The sequence below is a fragment of the Asparagus officinalis genome, chromosome 1 (genome assembly GCF_001876935.1).
Source record: "Asparagus officinalis chromosome 1, Aspof.V1, whole genome shotgun sequence".
Lineage (NCBI taxonomy): Eukaryota > Viridiplantae > Streptophyta > Magnoliopsida > Asparagales > Asparagaceae > Asparagus > Asparagus officinalis.
The window spans coordinates 21,913,578-21,931,730 of NC_033794.1; the positions used below are offsets into that span (position 1 = coordinate 21,913,578).

The 18,153-nt window shown below is 38.1% G+C and overlaps 2 protein-coding genes and 2 long non-coding RNA genes across 4 annotated transcripts; all 4 read right to left on the bottom strand.

The window, feature by feature from the left end:
• Positions 646-1,971, bottom strand: LOC109842019. Its single transcript, XM_020410941.1, has 2 exons — positions 1,595-1,971; positions 646-1,356 (listed from the first exon to the last, which is right to left on the bottom strand). Exons 1-2 carry the CDS (start codon positions 1,771-1,773, stop codon positions 1,152-1,154), a joined length of 384 nt encoding a protein of 127 aa, XP_020266530.1. The 5' UTR covers positions 1,774-1,971; the 3' UTR covers positions 646-1,151.
• Positions 4,494-7,417, bottom strand: LOC109821215 (F-box protein PP2-B10-like). Its single transcript, XM_020387402.1, is given in 4 exon segments — positions 4,494-5,647; positions 6,037-6,155; positions 7,032-7,190; positions 7,192-7,417. Coding segments are annotated over 4 exon segments (879 nt in total). The 5' UTR covers positions 7,306-7,417; the 3' UTR covers positions 4,494-5,160.
• On the bottom strand, positions 12,828-14,652 carry LOC109821224. Its single transcript, XR_002241942.1, has 3 exons — positions 14,551-14,652; positions 14,343-14,458; positions 12,828-13,141 (listed from the first exon to the last, which is right to left on the bottom strand). It is a non-coding gene; the product is annotated as an uncharacterized LOC109821224 (long non-coding RNA).
• Positions 14,743-17,734, bottom strand: LOC109821230. The gene is made up of 4 exons (XR_002241943.1): positions 17,693-17,734; positions 15,493-15,588; positions 15,158-15,405; positions 14,743-14,993 (listed from the first exon to the last, which is right to left on the bottom strand). It is a non-coding gene; the product is annotated as an uncharacterized LOC109821230 (long non-coding RNA).

The window sequence follows — 18,153 nt, forward strand, 5'->3', positions numbered from 1 at the left end:
ATACAAAAACAACATAGGAAGAATGAGCAAAGTTTCCATTTTTCGACTTCACGGTTCGATTGCTTCAGTACTTTCTTCAATTGCTTTGTTGTGGTCGCTATCTCATCTTCAACGGGGACTTCTGGGCAAAATGGAATAATCTTACTGGACATTGCATTCTCTTGGTGAGCCCAAGCAAAAAACTTGCATTGCCTATTTGGGAAATTTGCACATCCCCAGAAATATCTTCCTTTATTCTTCCCACTTTTGCACTGCCTCATGGGTGTCGGAATTTGACAGAAACAACATACCTCTTCTTGTGACTGAGATATCTCTGATGTTCTCATCTCACACTCTCAAACTGGGAACGCAGGGAAGATAGAACATACATTTAAATTTAGCTTTGCTTTGGGCACATTATATATTGCATAAGGAACAAGAAACTAGACGTTGTAATATAGCTGTTAGCACAGTATGATGGGCAGTTAGCCATTAGAACAGTGAATGAGATGTTGGACATTTGGCCAATTTAAAATCAATATCTTTTTGAAAAATCTAAGATGAACAAGCACAAATCCGTTAACATCTTTCAGCCTTGCTTTTAGATATTGCTAGCATGAACAAAATGATTAGTCGATCATTATCACAGATTACAAAAGTCCACCACTATATACTTAACCACTTAAAAACAACCTTTGCTGTCTCATACAAAAGTATTGTTGTAAGAAGCAGAAACACACTAGTCACCAGATGGGCTCGTTACAGGTTGCTCGATTGTGACCATCAACTTTGCACCGAGAACATTTGACTGGACGTTTGTAAATGGTTCTGTTGTTTATGCGTCTTGTTTTATTTCTTCCCCTCCTCTTAGTGGTAATTGGTGGCAAAATCTGTATTTTATCCCTGGACACACTCCGCTTCTCATAATCTGGGATGGGATATAATATTTCATCGTAGCTCTTCTTAAACGCTTCTACGGACATGAACCAATCACAATATTGATATACGTCTCTTTTCATATAAATAATGACTGCACAAGCATGCACACAAGGAATACGGGTTACGTCCCAAGCTCGGCAAGTGCACGTCCTCTTCTCCAAATCAACGTGAGTAGTTCTATGTGACTTCACTTCGAATATATCATCTCTTGATTGTTTAATCTCTAAAGTACGTCATCTTTCCATATTTTCTCTAACAATCTGCTCAGCTTTAGGGCACAGATAGCTTGTCCACTTATCAGCCATAATCCGTCTATTGTTCAGGCGACTCATAATTTGTTTTCGGATATGCTCTACCATTTGCAGGATACGTAACAATCGAGCTTCACGTATCCAGCTGTTAAAGGATTCTGCAACATTAGAGGTTACATGACCATATCTGCAAAGCACAAAATAATTAATAGTATGATGGGCATCCAATATGTAATAAAATTAACACGTAACAACAAAACTTAACCTTTACTGCTCAAAGTTAACATAAAAACATCAGTGTTAACATATATTGCTGAAAGTTAACATATATCAGACAAAGTTAACCTATAGAAAGAAAAATTCACATATATGTAGAATAGTTAACATCAACTGCAAAACGTCATAATCTAAGATGAATGCATTACCTGATGCCAGGGAAGAATGCATTCGCCCAATTCTCTGGCGAATAACAGAGTACAATCTCATATGCGACTGGAGCCATCTCATAAATTTCCTTCATGTAGTCGTTCCATTCCGCTATAGTGTATTTATAGCAAGCAGATTGGAGCAAACTCCCCAAAACTTGTGTGTCCTTTGCTTTCATTCCCAAATCCTTTAGCTTTGTTCTAAAATTTTCAACTAGGTGCAGAACGCATTGTGAGTGAATTGCTTCAGGGAAATATTCTCGAACGGCTTCTCGAATCCCCTTGTCGGCATCAAAAATAATTACCAATTGGTGGGGAGGATTGTACGGGTCTAACCTTTCATACAGTATGGATCACAAGCCTTGAAGGAACCATCTCCAATTATCAACATTTTCCTGATCACATATACAATACACAACCGGAAATATCCCTTGGTCTCCATCGTATGCTATGGTGCTCAGGAGCATGCCTTTGTATCTGTCTTTCAAAAAGGTCCCATCCAAAAATAATAGGGGTCTACACCCATGTCTTTCAAAAAGGTCCCATCCAAAAATAATAGGGGTCTACACCCATTTAAGAAACCAACGATGCAAGCGGCATAACATATAAACAGTCTTTTGAACCTTCCTTCATTCTGGTCAATGCATATGTAGCTTCCTGGATTCGTTTCCTTCACCATTTACTCATACCTGTACAACAATGTAGCTTCTGCTCATGTAAATATAATACATTAGAACATTAGGATAATATATTAACATAAAAGCTCACAAGTTTTCATAAAACATAACATTCCACAATGACAGTTGGAACATATCAATGAAAACTAACATGAAACATCTAAGGATGAGATATTGCATGATAAATCAACAATTAACAATTGTACTATAAGCAGCTATGATAAAAATTTATACACTTAATAAAATAACTGTAAAATTTACCATCTTAATTGATCATAAGCCTCATAACTATCACCATACATATCCTCCTGCGCTCTTTCTTTGCCCCACCATATCTTACTGTATTCAAGTCTCAATCCATATCGAGTGAGGAACTCCTTTTGCACATCAATTGGTCGGATTTGAGGTCGCGCCTTTAATACCGGTCGCAATTGGGCTGCTATGAATTTACGAGATGCCCGTGATTGCCCTGAATTGTTAGCATGTTGTCCACAACTGTGTTCATTCACAAACCTTTTGATTTCAATTCTTTTACCATACTTAACAGGAGATGCAAAGAGCATCCAAGGGCATCCATATGTCTCCTTATATCGACAACATACTCGGATACGTTTGGGTTCATTCTTTACAAATTCATAGTCAAATTTTTTCGCCATGGAATAGTACTGCAAAGCTAGTCTCAATTCGTTTACAGTCTCAAATTGTTGCCCCTTTTCAGTTAATGTTGTGTGCCACCATTGAGGAATGCTGGAAGTGTTGTTGAGAATATCATCAGCTCTCATTACAATCTCACCAGACGGGAAATCATTTTGGATTCTCTCTGAATTGGATGCATTTCCTGGAGGATGACGACTATATTCTACATTCAAAGAGGCATCACTACTGCACAAATTAATCAACCAGTGAGATATCATGCACAATATGTTATATTATCTTCTGATAATTTAAGTTAACAGCAGTAGGACCAAAGGTAACATAGTACAACAAAAGTTAACTAACTGGGTGTAAAATTAACCATGTTCCCACGACAATTAACATGTTCATGTAAAGGTTAACATATCTCTTGGAAAATTAACCTATTAGATGAAGAGTTAACATCTAACCATCAGAGATGACAACTATTTTTTCCCAAGTTAGCATTGAAACCTGAAATCACAATTGGCTTATCAACACACATAGACCTGTTCCTGACAGAGTTCATTGTTTACTTACAAATCAATAATAACTTACATTGAGGGATGAGTTCATTGTTTACTTACAAATCAATAATAACTTACATTGAGGGATTTAATGCCCATAAGGGATGGTTGAAAGTTGAAGAAAAAAATAACAATGTTTACATCACACAAAACCCAATGTTATAAAGAGTTCATTAATTACTTACATTTCCCTAATCTGATTTTTCCTTGAAGTGGAACAATCTACATTAACAGCAGCTTGCATGTGAATCTCCGTACAACCAATATTTCGATTGTGATCCAACATGCACTTCAAATCATCATCGTTGTCAACTGAAAAACTGAGGTTGGGGTGCCTCTCAGATTTAAATATAAAGGATAAAGCTTCTTTAGGTACTTTCAATCTTTCAGACACATCAAATTGGAGTTCATAAAAGCTTGTTGTCGAACTACGCTTCACGAATATGGCATTCTCGCCTAAAGACACCATGCAAATCAAGTTATTGGCGGCCATTAGGGGTGGTTGAAAGTTATGAGGACAGTTATGAAGGCAATTATGAGGAGTTGAGGAGTAATTGAGGGGATTTCAGGTACAAAAGGGTTGTTGACAGTTGAAGAAAAAAACCCTAATTTCATTAATGAGAGAGTGAGAGATAAAACTAACCAATTTATAACAAAGGATGAGAAGCAGACCTTAAAATGGCGGGAGCCCGCGCTTTTCCCCCGCTTTCCCCTGTCGCTTCGCCATAAATGCGTTGGACGAGAGATCAGGGAAGAAGAGAACTCATTCAGCCGGTTTCCAGTGAGAGGGATGAGGGCATTTTAGGGAGGTAGCAACAAAATACAGTCACTAAATGTATACGTATGGGCTTTTGGGTCTGGGCCACAATTTTTACATTTTTTTGGGGCTGAAGGCTAAGGCAGATAATTGGTGGGGCTGGGCCACATCCAATTTTTTTTTAGGGGGGCTTGAAACATTTTTCCCTTTAATCTAACTCTTCTCATTCTTGAAGCCGGGAAATTTTTGTGCAACTTCATCACACATTAGCCAACATGTTTAATTTTAGTTGTCAGATAAGTCTGAACATAAGAAAACCGGCAAACATGACTTGCAATATCAAAAACCCAAATTACAAACTGTTCTTATTTCCTGCTTATCTCAATAACAATAGTTTTCTTATAACATTAGATTCAACATTTGACACCTTGTTGATTATAAACAAGTTCACCAAATTACTCAAAAATGTCTGCATCTCTGCATCTCTGCTTTGTTCTGAAAACTCCCACTCATAAACATTATTGAATTGCTGTCTAAAACCCAAACTGCAAACTTCTTTTTGTTTCCTGCTACCTATCTCAATAACAATAATTTCTCGTACGGTGAAATTAATATCTGACAACCACTGGTTATAATCAGAAATTCCTAAAATCACTCAAAAATGACTGCGCCAGCTCTGTTTTGAAAAAAAATTCACTCCCCAAGACATAACCAAGAAAGCTAGAAAGCTCAAATCTTCTCTTTAAGGGCTTTGATAAACAATACTCAATTGCTACAATAAAGGTCCAAGTTGCAATTTTTTGTTAAGAAGAAAAATTTTCATACCGTCAGATTCAATACCTGGCACCTGCCGATAATAAACAGGAACCATCAAGTTCGCTGGAAATTGACTGCATCCTGCTCTGTACTGAAAATTCGTACTACCAGAAGAGGTCACTTCTTTGGCCTCACTTCTATTCCAAGTACAGTAAGCCCACTCTTCCAGTTTCCACCATTAACCTCCAAGAAGCGAAAATCCACCTCCCCATCATCACCATCATCATTGAAGAATTCACCCATCTCAATCTCCATCCACCCATCAGTTCTACTGCTTGGAACTCTGCTCTCTCCCAAGTCCACGCTCGAATCCTCGCTTTCTGGGTCGCACACAATAGTCCTCCTCCTGCCAAAGGGTCGGTACATTCTGTGGACTCTGCGTCCTGGGGCCCCATTGGGTTGTATGCATACAGAGTGCTTAGATTCATGGGCTCCAAACTTTACTGATGATTCTTGGACCGGGAAACTGAGGCCACGAGATGACGGGTCTAGTTTGAAGACGAGATAGGCTGCATAGTTTGTCTTTGGGGAAAGGATTCGGGTTTCAATCCTGCCGTGGATCTCCAGCCAACAGACGTCCAAGAGATAAGCCACCTCAGCAAACCTGGCGTCAAGGTTCAGTGTAAGCCAGAAGTTTCATTTTGCGAGTGACTTTCGTAAGAAGATTATAAGTAAATACTTGAGGTAAAGCATATGCCATGGAGATATCCATTGAGCAATGTGGATCCCATATCGGCGATCAAGCTATATGAAACTCTTTTCTCCAGTAAGCTCTATAAGGCAACTTTTCTTATGACTCACTCCATAGAGTTCCGATTATTAAGTTTTATACATGTTATAGCCTAGCGGCCATCAACGACCGCTTCTCCTCGATCACTATAATACTCCAGAGGAAAAGACAAGCGACCCAAACCAATTCATGTGCCTAAAATAAATAGGTAAACTAACATTCCAAAAGCATTACAACCAAGAAAATCAAGCAAGAGATCTAACCTCGTGTCAGCCGCAGAGATCCATTTCCAGTAATGGGGCGTGTCTCCCCATACAATGCCAAGCTCTCTAGCTGAAATCATATAGCACTTTGCTCCACTTGATTTCTCTAAGTGAAAACTCTGCCCATCACCATGTTCAACCATAAATAAATAAATATATTCCATTAAAGTAAACATGGGAGCTGCACACAATCGAATATTTCTTACAAAAACAATGCCAGGAATAAAATGTGTTCTAAAAGTTGAGGTTAACATTCCCGAAACTAAAATGCAAAGGAAATGACTGAATGTTCTTAAATTTAGTTCCTCTAACCATTAGACCAAAACTCCGAGAGGATCAAATATTATAATTTTATATTAATTCTAATATACCCTCGCAGGTCGAGCATCCTTTTTTATGGGTCGAAACCTAGACTCACGTAACGGTATCAATTTTTAGAAAATCCGCATTTAATTCGTGGTCGGTAGGATTTGAACCTGGATTGCTCTGATACCATCTTAAATTTTAGTTCATCTAACCATTACACCAAAACTCTGAAGTTATGGTGAGGATCAATGATTATAGTTTTATATTAATTCTAACAAATGTTTCCTGCATCCTCTTGTAAATTAATCACTTTATCCCTAAAGCACTCTTTTCAACGCGTGTTCCATTTTACATTTTTCTTTCATAAAACCAAACTTCTGACTTTACCTAATGTGATAACAGTAGTTCACTACAACAATAATACCATATCTAAGGATAACTCAAACAGGAACCCAAAGAAAAATCTAAAGATTTTCCATTTCCCTCCATCTTCTAGAACAGAATTCGCCTCGTTGGAGCTTATTCGGTTTTGTGAAACTCCCAAAGTTTAGGGTCTCTTGTGAAAGTTAATCGATTTCAACGGTATCTGATGTTGTACTGTTAGTCTCCTCATCAAATTCGCACATTTACAAGATCGAAAAAAAAAAGCTAAAATCAAGCGAAAATCAAGGATCAAAACGCTGACTCACCATCTTACCGCCATCAATCAAGATCGGATCACAGAGCCTAAAGTACAAATCCCTCTTCGACCGGAACTCCACCTTATCAGCCGTTCGATCGAGGATCTCCTCGTAATCCTCCGGCAAGAACCGCTCCCAAACCGTATCAGAGTCAACGGCGGATCTTAAGCGCCGCCGACACCGCCGCCGACCTGCAGGAATCACGAGGCGAGGTGAGGGACAGCACGTGCGAGATGCACGCCTCCGGGAGCTTGTTGAAGTCGCCATTGAATTCGGTCTCCATCGTCAAAAGATCGATTCTTTTTAGGTTTATGATGATTTGTTTGGATTTGAAAAGGGGAGACTTTGAGGGGGTTTATATAGGGATTTGAGTGCTTAGCCTCGAAGTATCAACGGTTGTTTGTTGCGGGACGAGGGCAAAATGGTAATAGTGAAGCGCCGGATGCTGCGCATCTCTTGCGTTACGAGGCGGTTGTTAGAATTGTGGTGGTTTTACAGTCTCCTACTTGAGAATTAGTTTTTTTGCAAATTCGGAGCTTCCTTATGGAAATTCCAAAAAAGGAAAAAAAAAAGCCTCAATCTGAAATTGAATTTGACATACAATTTAATCAAACATGAGCACCTCTAACATGAAATATAAATTATATCAGAACAATCTGCATGTGGATGCGATAGCTACCTGCTCGCTTCTTTTATAATTTAGGATACTTTTTTCACGTTAACAGGAGATCTCTGTATTATTTCATCATGGTTCTCAAAGGATAACAATGACATATATCAATTGAAGTCTAAGCTAGAACCACAAACTTTGTTTGAAAATAGAAAAAAGTCAATGGGAAAAATATCAGAATAGTAAATATGCAAGGGCAATGCTACAGGGACCCGGGGATATGGGACAGGGGAGGGGACAGGTGAGCTGTCCCCTCCCTATTGGTCCATGCACTGTTCATGAACAGTGCATGGACCAATAGGGAGGGGACAGCTCACCTGTCCCCTCCCCTGTCCCATATCCCCGGGTCCCTGTAGCATTGCCCTTGCATATTTACTATTCTGATATTTTTCCCATTGACTTTTTTCTATTTTCAAACAAAGTTTGTGGTTCTAGCTTAGACTTCAATTGATATATGTCATTGTTATCCTTTGAGAACCATGATGAAATAATACAGAGATCTCCTGTTAACGTGAAAAAAGTATCCTAAATTATAAAAGAAGCGAGCAGGTAGCTATCGCATCCACATGCAGATTGTTCTGATATAATTTATATTTCATGTTAGAGGTGCTCATGTTTGATTAAATTGTATGTCAAATTCAATTTCAGATTGAGGCTTTTTTTTTTCCTTTTTTGGAATTTCCATAAGGAAGCTCCGAATTTGCAAAAAAACTAATTCTCAAGTAGGAGACTGTAAAACCACCACAATTCTAACAACCGCCTCGTAACGCAAGAGATGCGCAGCATCCGGCGCTTCACTATTACCATTTTGCCCTCGTCCCGCAACAAACAACCGTTGATACTTCGAGGCTAAGCACTCAAATCCCTATATAAACCCCCTCAAAGTCTCCCCTTTTCAAATCCAAACAAATCATCATAAACCTAAAAAGAATCGATCTTTTGACGATGGAGACCGAATTCAATGGCGACTTCAACAAGCTCCCGGAGGCGTGCATCTCGCACGTGCTGTCCCTCACCTCGCCTCGTGATTCCTGCAGGTCGGCGGCGGTGTCGGCGGCGTTTTCAGAAAACTATCAATACCTTTCAAAACCTGACAAACAACGCGAACTTCTTCCACAAAAACTTTTCCACTATTTAAGCGAACCAAACAGCCCCTGTACTCTCAACCTAAAAAGGCCCATTAAAAGCATTCCTTAAGGACTGACGGAGCCACTTCATCCAAAAGCTTAACTTAATTTCGACGTGTATATTAATCTTGAATTTACAGAAATCAAGATTCATGACCAAAAGTGCATACAAATTATGTCTCAACTTCTCGCCCTTTTCCGCTCTTGGGCTTTTATTGGCCTTTTCGGAAAGGACCGAGTCAGCAAAGGCGCTTGCGGATGTGTTCTCAGCCCCTTTCTACGCTAGATACACGTGTTTCCCCGCCTCCGCTGTTGATTAGTTTCGCACTGTTAATTTTCAAACCCAGAAAGTCACCCACTGGATGTCACGTAGGCCCAACCACTGCAGAATAGTGGGTGCATTTGTAGCTAGTGCCTATCTACTGTCTGCTTTAGTTTGCAAACGCTACTTTGTCCGCTAGCAGACAAAGCGTCATTGGATTCTCTATTGGAATACGAACCTCCTGTCTTCCTTTATTGCAAATTCCTAAAGGACCCGGGGATATGGGACAGGGGAGGGGACAGGTGAGCTGTCCCCTCCCTATTGGTCCATGCACTGTTCATGAACAGTGCATGGACCAATAGGGAGGGGACAGCTCACCTGTCCCCTCCCCTGTCCCATATCCCCGGGTCCTTTAGGAATTTGCAATAAAGGAAGACAGGAGGTTCGTATTCCAATAGAGAATCCAATGACGCTTTGTCTGCTAGCGGACAAAGTAGCGTTTGCAAACTAAAGCAGACAGTAGATAGGCACTAGCTACAAATGCACCCACTATTCTGCAGTGGTTGGGCCTACGTGACATCCAGTGGGTGACTTTCTGGGTTTGAAAATTAACAGTGCGAAACTAATCAACAGCGGAGGCGGGGAAACACGTGTATCTAGCGTAGAAAGGGGCTGAGAACACATCCGCAAGCGCCTTTGCTGACTCGGTCCTTTCCGAAAAGGCCAATAAAAGCCCAAGAGCGGAAAAGGGCGAGAAGTTGAGACATAATTTGTATGCACTTTTGGTCATGAATCTTGATTTCTGTAAATTCAAGATTAATATACACGTCGAAATTAAGTTAAGCTTTTGGATGAAGTGGCTCCGTCAGTCCTTAAGGAATGCTTTTAATGGGCCTTTTTAGGTTGAGAGTACAGGGGCTGTTTGGTTCGCTTAAATAGTGGAAAAGTTTTTGTGGAAGAAGTTCGCGTTGTTTGTCAGGTTTTGAAAGGTATTGATAGTTTTCTGAAAAAAATCCTATAGTTCATTGGTAAATGTACACGCGATTGTTAGTCTGGTTTCGAAAGTTCTTGATAGCTTCCTGCAAAAATCCTATAGTTCATTGGAGTTTTGTAAGATTTACCCTAGTTATAAATTTGCTCCTAATTCGATTTTTTATTATCAATTATACGCTCAAGCAGTCTGCTATAAAATTCAATCGGTTAACGAATATAAGGTTGACAGGAAGCTTACGCCTCGTTTGGTACGTGGGAATGAAGACAGGTGAGAATGGAATGGAAGAAGGAATGGAATGGAATGGAATGTATGTGAGAATGGAATGGTCATTCTCATTCTCTTGTTTGGGTGCGTTTGTAGAATGAAGCTAGAATGAAAATCTAATTCTCATTCTCATGTTTGGTATCACTAGTTCACAAGTGAGAATGGAATCCCATTTTCTAATAATGCCCTTATAACAACATAGATTTTTAATAAGATAAAAATAAACATTAATGATAATAACTAAAAAAATTTATTTGTGCATATGTTATATTAATCTAGGTATGTGTTATATTAATGCGCATGTTATTGATCAGGTGTATGTTTCGTTTATATTTTTTAAACAATTCTCACTATTTCTGCATATGTTATATTAATCTAGGTATGTGTTATAATAATGTCCTTATACCTCTATATGTAGTCTAGACATGATATGATTTTGATAATTTTAATATTTTGGCCAATTTCTCAGCGAGAGTTTCCTCTTTTCATAAATATTGGGTCAAATATTTTTCAATCAAAAGTTAAATTTATTGTTGTGCATGAACCACAATCAAACATATACGCAATGGGTACATATAGTTCTCTATGGTGGGAAAACAATAGTAAAAGTTCAAAAAGAATATAATATGTTGGTGAATAAACATTGGTGAATAAACAAAAAAAATTGATTGACCAAAATAAAATATTGACATGAAAGAATTTCAATCGGCAAATAATATATAGTTTCAGTTGTATCTGTTTTTATATTAAATTGTGTTGCTCCTATGTTGAGCAATTGTGATATAATAGGCTAATAAAATATGTACCGTTAGTTTTAATATGCTACTGAAATATGTACCACTAGTTTTAATCTCTACCCCGCAAAAAATTCCTATTGTCGAATATAATTAGTAGCTAAGAGAAAATGAGAATATGTAGTCAAAAGCCATGATTTTTAAATTGATTCTTATTATTAATAGGGGTATAATTGGAAAAAAATCTAACTAATTTGATTCTCTCCTTGAATGGGAATGATCATTCCCTATCTTCTCACTTGGAATGCCAATTCCCACAAAAAGTGTGAATGACCATTACATGGGAATGGTCATTCTAACATCTAGAAACAAGTTTTGTTTGGTATGAGGGAATGAGAAGTGAGAATGACATTTCATTCCACCCCATTCTCGCGTACCAAACGGGGCCTTTGGGAGAGGAATAGGGGGTAGCCCTGACCGTAGGGGAAGTGGGGTCGGGAGGAGAGGGCAGGGCGGCAATCATGGGGGTCCACGCACAAGAGAAATTGTTTGAAAATTTCACTAAATAAATTCACTCAAAGTGTCTACTCATAACAAGTAGAATTACAGGGCTCTATTCACAACAAATAAAATTGCAAGGGTCGAAATTGGATGATACTACTATAGGGGATATGTTCACAAACATACCGGTGATCTATGCCATTTGCTAATTGGTAGACAGGTGGTTTAAGAACATACCAAAATTGTTGCCCTCCCACACCAACGGTTACTCATCGCCATGCAACCTTGTTTAACTAAAAGCGTTATGTGCAAGCCACGGTCCTTTAAAAAAGCGAGGCAAATTAACTCCAATTTAGCACTCTAAAAAATACAAGACATCACTCGCATCAGCACTTTGAAAATGTTGTACATCCCAGCTCTTTTGAAGTTCCAAAGATTCTGCAGGAATTGAACTTTACTCAGAGAACCTACCTCCATCGTCAAACATTAGTACAAAACAGGTCAGCCCAAACGGCTGGAACCGTTTGGGAAAACCCCCTCCCAAACGGTTACAACCGTTCAGGCGACATAAAAAACTCGTTTTGTCCCCAACGGTCGCCCAAACGGTTGGAACCGTTTGGGCAAAAACCCAAACGGTTACAACCGTCTAGGATGGTGCCCAAACGGTTACAACCGTTTGGGGTGTAAAAATATGCCAAACGGACATACCCGTTTGGGCAAATTTTAGCCCAAATGGTTACATCTGTTTGGGCCAAATGTTAGTCCAAACGGTTACGACCGTTTGGGCTAAAATTTGGCCAAACAGATATAACCGTTTGGCCAAAAGTTAGCCCAAACGGTTGAAACCGTTTGGGCTATTAATTTTAATAGATTTAAAATTTTGGCTTCTTTATTTATCTACCTGGTTATATACACATCTCACAATAAGCACTCAACATCTCACAATGAAATCAAAATATTCTCATACGATATCGAATGTTATATATTCACATACGATATCCAATGTTATATATTCATACACAATGTTTACTCAATATACTTAGTGACAAAACATATACATACATAATGATTACTCAATATCTCACACGATATCCAATGTTATATATTCATACACAATGTTTACTCAATATACTTAGTGACAAAACATATACATACACAATAATTACTCTATATCTCACAATGAAAAACATCTAATATTATATATTTGTCTCTAATATCCAAAATGTCCAACATAATCAATCAAGTCAAGGAAAAATTAAAAAGTAGTTTAATTTTCATCCAGAACATCTATTCAAGGGGATATCGATCCATATTTAAATTATATACACTTTTGCAAGTCTCGAACACAAAACAGTAGCTACACTTAGGCATGAACCTTCGTCTTTCACATTGTAGCAAAATGACACATGAAAATTCACCAACAGACGGTATTTCAATGCAATAAAAAATAAGGGAACTTTTTGCTACAATTTGTCGGTCAAGTAGTTGAACCCTTGCCATCCGTAATTGCCACTGGTGTACATTGCACTAAAGCATTGTGTTCTCGTTCTACTTTATTACTGGAACTCTACAAAAGAAAGTAATAAGATATAACACGCGTGATTTTTAAACTTCTAAAATGCAAAGCATGGCTATTATGGTAACGATGAAAAACACATGTAGGAACAAGGCTGTATGATTAATGATGTAAAATGCATGCAACTCTACATAAAGCCTTGAGAAGTCGAACAGAAATAAATTCATTATCACTTAAACAGTTTTATGGACCATGCATGGATACAGATATTCACATACATTAAGCTACATTTGCAACTTGGAATTAGGTAGAAGAACAGCCCTACAATCCAACACATCGAGGCAGATCTCCAGTGAGCTTAAATAAGGAGTAGAGAAACACCTTTGGCCAAAAGAAGGGACAAATACTAACCACTCCCGAATGCATAATCCCGGCTTCAACACAAAGCTCAAGAAAATTTTAATAAACTTTTTGTGTCCTGTTGCACTCTCACATATTAAATAAAATGATATATGGCTAAGAAACTAAAGAGCTTTCTCCTACTGCCATTTGAGATCCATAGAACTAGTGAATTATGCCTCAGTTGTCGGCAGATCTCTTAGGCATAACATGATTGTGTAGCTATAAATAGCATACATGAGTATGGTTTACAGCATGCAGTGGGTGAACAGAACAACAATGGTCAAACTATAATTTGCACATTGCGTATGAGTATGCCTCAGTTGTCATAACATGAGATAAATGAACTTCAGATATTTACGGGTTATAGCACGAGATCAATGAACCATAAATAAGCCAATCACTCTAACTAGCATGACATAAACAGTGTTCACCCGTAACATGGCCTACAAATACTGAAATTTACTTTTGATCATTTGTGTGTGAATTTCATTTGACCAGCAAGGTTATAAATTGCTGAGTGATATTCAATGCTTAAAAAAACAGACCGCTGCTCAAGTGATACTGTGAGAATCTACATCTTTTGATGCCTGATGACAATATTTCCCATTTCTTATACCTTGGCTAACTTTTTTTTCCTTTTTTTATGTGAAAATTGCTCAGCTTGAGAAAATTGAAACACTTATGAAGAGATGCAACAAGCTGCAGGACTTTGTGCAGGAGGTTAGTGTTTCTTTTTGTACAGAAACCTGCATGTTCACCTAAGGCTATATTTTAGTGTTGCCGACAGTCTCAAACTAATTGAAGTATGACTATACATAAAGGCAGTTAAAATTTCATCCATAACACTTACGCAATACTCTCCGGGTATGTATACTCTCCGGTGATCTTATGTACCGATGACGAGTGGGTACCCAAATATAGTTTCAACATTGTAGGTTTGCCACCATCCTCAATGATTTGACATTTCTGCAATTCACCAAAAATATGTTGTATAATCGATCAAAACATTTAAGAATTATATAATATGAATTTTAATTAGTTGTAAGAAGAAAATTTACCAATTGTTCCATAGCCCGACACATGTTCCTTGAGCCACATGTATAGGTTGCTCTACCATGCAAATCTGACACCCGATTCTGCTCATTACGTCTTGCCTCCTCCTGCATGTTATTACAATATTTAGATTTGTAATCAAACAAAGGCAAAATTAATTACCAACTAAACAATTGATTTAGTTTAAACTACACGCCTTCTTGCCCTCTGAATCATAATATGTGCACAATGTAGCCCATGAGTCTTTATCAATCCAAGAAAATGCCGGAGTACGCCAGAGAGCCTCCCTCTCTGCTTCGGGAGTATTTTTCCACACCTCATAACACTCATGTTTTACCTGACACCTATTATATCGTACCCTCTTACGCAGCTGAGACTTCATTCCTCGATAAACAATATGATCCGAGAGAGGCTGATTAGGATCCACGGGAAGAAACTCATAATCCTTCTGCAAATTCAATAAACGAATCACATGGTTAAAATATTATGTACCAAATGATAACAAATTAATCGGATAAATCAAAATACAAATATAATTATACCTGACATCAATATTATGTACCAAATGATAACAAATTAATCGGATAAATCAAAATACAAATATAATTATACCTGACATGTTATAAAGAAATCGTCAAATGACCTATTATGTTCATCACCTCATTCTAAATGGAGAGGATATTTGCAGTACACACGGCTCTCCACCCCCACATACTTTCCCCATTTCTCAGCATAGTCACCAATGGGGCGGCCCCTATTATGGAGGTACAAAGGCCATGCCTTCTCACCCTTTTCAGCATCAGGCTTAAGCTAATGGGAAGTATTGCGGCCTCGAGTGGGAACAAAGGATCGTGATTGCACTGTATGTGATGAGACAGATAAGATAGTAGATAATATAAAGAATAATAAATAATATAAATTCAAATGATATATATACAAATTGCTACCTCCATCGCCTTGTCGTTCCGCACGTTTCTGAGAACGATTAGGACGAAAATTAAAAGAGTGGTTTGGAACACGTGCTGGTGTAGATGTAGATGCAGCTAAACAAAAAAAAAATGGTTCATGTAAGTACAAATTCATTATGAAAGAAGCATGCTTTTGAGGGGGAAAACACAAGTTCAGCACTAAGCATAGGAATCATGAGTAATGCAACTAAATTTGAACCAAAAGATACTTTTTTCAAGCAATCGATATTAGTTTCAAGGACATTGACAAAACCTGTTTATGAGGTTCCAGCAATTGCTATGTGTGTAACAATATCGTAGCACAAATATTCAGCGAAATTAGTTTCTCAGACAATCATAGCAGTTTATGGGCTCAAAACACCACAGATTTTTACTGTGGATTGTTAATTTTACTTGATCCAATTTTAAACCTATAAAATTTCAATCGATAGTCTCTAATAAGTATTGGCCCTTTGGATTAGATAACAACTGATTACAAAATACTGGTGAATCGCTCATTCTAGCAATTATGGAGAAAATTTTGTCTCAGGAGACTGAGATTCTTATACAGAATGGCAAAATGTGACTTGATCGCTGAACTCTAATAATGCAAGGAAATCTGCAGGTTATGAAGGAAATTTTGTCTCAAGACACTTGGTTTTTCTAAATATTTGTAATTGGTCTCTGAGTATTAATCGGAGATTATCGGAGTATATATTATCCAGAGACTTCATTGCACTTTCATATGAAAGGTTTCAATCCTGACCATGTCAAGTTAAGATTTTGATTGATATCCGAATTGTGGATGAGCTTGTTGTTTTTACATTCATGTTCACACTCGCATATATACATTCACAAAACATGGACAAGTATCAAATCTTAGAAGTTCCTATTTCAGATACTTTTGGAGTTTCAGATACTTGAAACTCATGTCCTATGTACAATTATCACTAATCACTAAGATTTCTCCATTCCTGTATTTCCTTGTGTGCATCATCAAAACATTAAGTAGTAGAACTTGATAGTTCTCAGTGTCCATTTTTCAAAATGCTCAGGACACTATAGGTTGTTTTGTCTTATTGTCTCTATAATCAACTAGATCAGATGGGACAAACAAAAACATTTCTTAAACGGACACTAGAATAAATAGGTAAACACCAAAATGACAACAATCAAATAGTAAAAAAAACATTTCTTAAACGGACACTAGAATAAATAGGTAAACACCAAAATGACAACAATCAAATAGTAAAAAGAAACTAAATAATGGGAAATATAGAATGGATTAATCTAAACAGAAAAACATGTACTCGCAGAAAACATAAGAAAATTACAGTACCATACAACGAGTTTTATATTCAAAATTGTGTGCATCAGATTTCAATTTAACTTCCTATTAACAGAGTCTCACAACAAATGCTCTCATCATGAGAGAATACTAGATAAAATTTACACCCACTCAAATTATACAACTTCCCAACACTAGAATGATACAAATATCAAGTAAGATTAGTGTAGTACAACACAGCCCTACCACAGTTCACTGCCCTTGGTCCATGGTTTATGATGCATCGAGTGAAAGCATATAGATCAGACATAGCCGATATCAAAATTTTAAAATTAATAAATTAAGTACCCTAAGTTCAACATGCCATTATTGATGTTGATAAACACAAAATCAACACCGCTGTTACCGACTAAAAAAAAGTCAAATTAACTTCCAATATGTAGAAATGAATGCAACTGTAATCAAATAACAAATCCGAAATTTCAATGAGGACATAACTGTTTTGAGACAAAGGCGTATATCCAACTAAACCCTAATTGCCATGAGCAAACAAACATATATATCAAGTTTAGGCATTTCCCATATGAATTTAGTTCTTAAGACTATATAGAATTGGGGCAGGCACATAAATTCCTCAGTAGAAAGCTAATTACATGTGAGTTGCAAAAAATTATTCAGCCGGACTTGGTCCCATTTGAAAAGTGACAGTGACCCTCGTATCAATCGACTCCTACAATGTAGATTTTTTGCTCCATCCATGAAGATGCGTTCAAAAATGATTATAGGATGGACTAATCAAATTAGGAGTAAGTATTCAAATTGCATTGAGGGATAGACTTCGAAAATTGTAAACCCTGAGAAGAAAGTTCAAATAATAATTATCATATACATTGATGGATAAGAAGCAGCGACCTGAGGAGGAGGAGGTGGAGGCACGCGGTGGAGGAGGAGGCGGTGGAGGCATGCGGTGGAGGAGCACGCGGTGGAGAAGGAGGCGGTGGAGTATTATCATATACATTGATGGATAAGAAGCAGCAACCTGAAGAGGAGGCGGTGGAGGAGGAGGCGGTGGAGGCACGCGGTGGGGGAGGAGGCGGAGGAGCGATGCGGTGGAATTGATGGAGGCGGTGGAGGAGGCGGCGGAGGATCGAGCGCGCCGGCAAAGATGAGGCGGAGACGAAGGTCAGGCGTTGGCCGGCGAAGATGAGGCGGAGGCGGAGGCGAATTTTTTGGCGGAGGGGAATTTGAGGGTGTGGTTTGGGGATGAAATTTTTGGGGGGAATTTGAGAGGGTGCGGTGTTTGGGGATGAAATTTAACCCTAACATAACTCTTAAATGGTTTCAACCGTTTGGGCAGATATATTCTAAATAGT